The sequence below is a fragment of the Opisthorchis viverrini genome (assembly GCF_000715545.1).
Source record: "Opisthorchis viverrini unplaced genomic scaffold opera_v5_110, whole genome shotgun sequence".
NCBI classification, from domain to species: Eukaryota; Metazoa; Platyhelminthes; class Trematoda; order Opisthorchiida; family Opisthorchiidae; genus Opisthorchis; species Opisthorchis viverrini.
Window position 1 is genome coordinate 1119283 of NW_008751760.1, and position 3855 is coordinate 1123137.

At 46.3% G+C, this 3855-nt stretch overlaps 1 protein-coding gene across 1 annotated transcript in view; it reads right to left on the reverse strand.

Moving 5' to 3' along the window:
- The window catches only part of T265_13794 (hypothetical protein), a gene marked incomplete at both ends in the record, with an annotated part of 28406 nt that extends 27026 nt beyond the window's left edge, over positions 1–1380 (reverse strand). The window contains one exon of the mRNA XM_009170542.1: positions 1238–1380. Coding sequence (XP_009168806.1) covers positions 1238–1380 — 143 coding nt within the window. The remainder of the gene's footprint in view (positions 1–1237) is intronic.
- Positions 1381–3855: the final 2475 nt, after the last annotated feature.

Genomic DNA, 3855 nt, shown 5'->3' on the forward strand with positions numbered 1-3855 from the left:
CTGGATTGGGGCTCCCGGACTCAAACCACTGGCGGTTAATGAAATAGGCAGAAATGTCCCAATTGCGCAGTCAGTGGCGCTCGTGCATCAGAACTATCGCTCTCAATACGTAGCTACCAAATTTCCGAACAAACTGAACGTGCTTTCGTCTCCAAAGTTTATGGCATATCCCATTCACCTGTTTTCCGGCGAGCAAAAGTGTAGCAGTTGGAACCAACGTGCCTATTTTACACATTTTATAGCTGATAAACTGAAACGGAATTGTGAGTACTGGATTTTTTCGTAGTCGTAATTCGGTCACAGGAGACACTCTAAATCCACAATGATAGTACAAAAAACGGTTTGGATCCGCACCTTTCCAAGAGGGGCCGGAATATCATTTCAAATTTCTGAGCGGCATAACAGCAACTATGTGGGATTTACTGTGATTTTCATCAGATATGAATCGGAGCTATGGATGTGCCAATAGAGCATTCTATGGGATCTGTTGTGGTCGGCTGTACTAGCAGTCGCTTAGTTCATCAAAGCTACAGAGCAGACAGGGGGCCCTTCTCAACACCCGTGACTCCTGTTCTGGTGACACCAAGCGATATAACACGGTCCAGAAAATCGGCTCCATGGGGCTTCAGAAGAACGTGCTGCAGCATAAGAAAATGGCCGTCCTTAATATAATCCTCGGAGGGGACGTTACCGATTCTCGGAAGACCAACTCACAACCAGAATTACCCCACCAGTTGTTCCCCCCGCCTCGAAAACTCCAAGTTGTGTCCAGGTTTCAGAGTCCGAAATGGCTAAGCATTCAAGGGGAGAACATTCTGGTCTAAACATCCACGGTTTAAGTACAAGCACCGGCATCTCGACTGCTCTTGTCTAGGCATCGGAAACCTAGCGTTAACCCAATTCTCATGCGCACTTCTCGTTGCATGGCATCTCGGAACCGAAATAGTGTTGGTGCATAACAAATACTTATTCCATGTTTTCCCGNGTGTTGGTGCATAACAAATACTTATTTCATGTTTTCCCGGTCACCAGTTTATAGAAAGCGCTTCAGATAGTAATGCGACGAGCACCAGAAGGTACGCCTTTCAATTTCGTCAGGCTTATCATCAATCTCAATTTTAAAGCTGAATTCATGATTCCAGTATCTTAGGGAAACACTAAAAAGTCAGTATCGCAGTCGGTGATCGCATTCCGTGTTTGCAAATATACTAGGGAGACAAATTAACAGTGATTGTACCTCTTACGATTTTTCGGGTCGGATATTTCCTCGGCATATTCCTTGAAGAGCTTACGGAATTCTGGGTCTCCAAAGGCTTTTTTCAGTCTTCCGACCTCCTCCGACGTCAACTGGAGATCGCTCAGCTTATCGGAGACTTCGCGCGCCATCCCGAGAAAGCACGAGATAGCAACCACAAATTGTTGTTAGCGCATTAAAACCAGGATCACGTAATCACGGATTTACACACAGCGCCGAGGCTTTTGCACAAGATTCCTGGGTCGGTTTCATTCTTATCGTTCGGTAGCTGCCGTTGAGTTGAAAGACACGAGCGAAAAAAGATGTAGGTTGTCAGCGCGTGGCAATGAGCTTGCCAGGAAGAGGACTCGCATAAATTAGTGTCTCATAATGCTTTCAACTGGATTCTACATCGGGAGTGGACAACCGTCGGAGGAAGGATATTCCACGCAGAAACTAACCGAAAGGAGAAAAATTTTGCCTCGTCAAAGGATGCGTTCTGAGCTGGAAAAACTTCCTACCATGTCCTGTAGTGTTTCTAATCCGTTGTCTCATTTACCATTCTTCCTTAAACAATAATTTGTAACTATCGTTCACATTGTATCATGACGCTTGTTTTAATGTTACGAATACACAATTTCCCGGGGCATACTGCTGGCTTCTTGCTGGACGAGCGTATTTACGCTCNCCTTGACCAGCACCACTCTTTCAGAGGTCCCACGTTGATCGTTTTTTGTATTTGATAGCTGCTTCTGATTCGGTTGACAGTCAGCAACTTTGAGTGCCTAGTGACCCTTCCAAATATCTGTCTATTATTAGGGCAATGTATCCGAACTCCTGTGGGTGGGTATGAGTATACGGGAAGCTCCCACCAGCGGTGTAAGAAAAGGCTGTCCTCTTTCACCTTTCCTCAATATTGTTTTTGAAATCGTGCTAGAAATTCCTCTGGTTGTCTTCGAAACCTCGGGAGTCAAAACACTCCCAGGATGTTCCCTCACAGACATTGAGTATGCAGACGATATTGCACGGTTCGGCATGAGCTTCACACTTGCAAAGTGTAAAGTGCTGATACATGACTGGGTGGGGTCAAACACACATCTCATGCTGAATGCGAGCCAATCGACGCGGTAGCCAATCGACGCGGTAGATAGAATTTTTTTACCTGGGCAGCTGTGTACGTTCCGGTAGATGGGCTAGAGATGAGATAATTCCTCGAAACTGAAAGGCCAGTGCAGTTTTTACCAAATTCCAACACTTATGGCGCCGCAGTGGCGTCAGTTTGTCTGTCAAGGGAAGAATTTACACTGCGGTGGTGCAATCAATGCTGTTTTATAGATCAGAAACGTGGCCCCTGCGCGCAGAGGACATACGAAAGGTGTCAGTGTTTGACCATCGGTGTCTCCCAAGAATTATTCAGTTCTGGTGAGAACATCGGATTAGCAATGCCGAAGTGCACCAGATGGTCTTAGGAAGAAGGAACTCTCTCGCGATAGATGAGTTATTCAATCTTCATGAGCTGCGTTGTTTGGGACATGTACTCCGCATTCCAGAAGACCGTCTGCCTCACGGAGCTGGTTCTCCAAGTCCTGCATGAATGGAAGAGACCAAAAAGTGGACAGTGTATGACCTGACAAGGAAGTACGAAAACACTAACCAGTAAACTTAATCGGGTAGGCGACTGCCACTTTCCTGGATTGGGGCTCCCGGACTCAAACCACTGGCGGTTAATGAAATAGGCAGAAATGTCCCAATTGCGCAGTCAGTGGCGCTCGTGCATCAGAACTATCGCTCTCAATACGTAGCTACCAAATTTCCGAACAAACTGAACGTGCTTTCGTCTCCAAAGTTTATTGTATATCCCATTCACCCGTTTTCCGGTGATCAAAAGTGTAGCAGTTGGAAACAATGTGCCTACTTTACACATTTTATAGCTGATAAACTGGAAATGAATTGTGCGTACTGGATTCTTTTGTAGTCGTAATTCGGTCACAGGAGACATTCTAAATCCACAATGACAGTACAAAAAAACGGTTTGGATCCGCACCTTTCCAAGAGGGGCCGGAATATCATTTCAAATTTCTGAGCGGCATAACAGCAACTATGTGGGATTTACTGTGATTTTCATCAGATATGAATCGGAGCTATGGATGTGCCAATAGAGCATTCTATGGGATCTGTTGTGGTCGGCTGTACTAGCAGTCGCTTAGTTCATCAAAGCTACAGAGCAGACAGGGGGCCCTTCTCAACACCCGTGACTCCTGTTCTGGTGACACCAAGCGATATAACACGGTCCAGAAAATCGGCTCCATGGGGCTTCAGAAGAACGTGCTGCAGCATAAGAAAATGGCCGTCCTTAATATAATCCTCGGAGGGGACGTTACCGATTCTCGGAAGACCAACTCACAACCAGAATTACCCCACCAGTTGTTCCCCCCGCCTCGAAAACTCCAAGTTGTGTCCAGGTTTCAGAGTCCGAAATGGCTAAGCATTCAAGGGGCGAACATTCTGGTCTAAGTATCCATGGTTCAAGTACAAGCCCCGGCATCTCGACTGCTGTTGTCTAGGCTTCGGAAACTTGGCATTAGCCCAATCCTCATGCGCACTTCTCGTTGCATGGCATC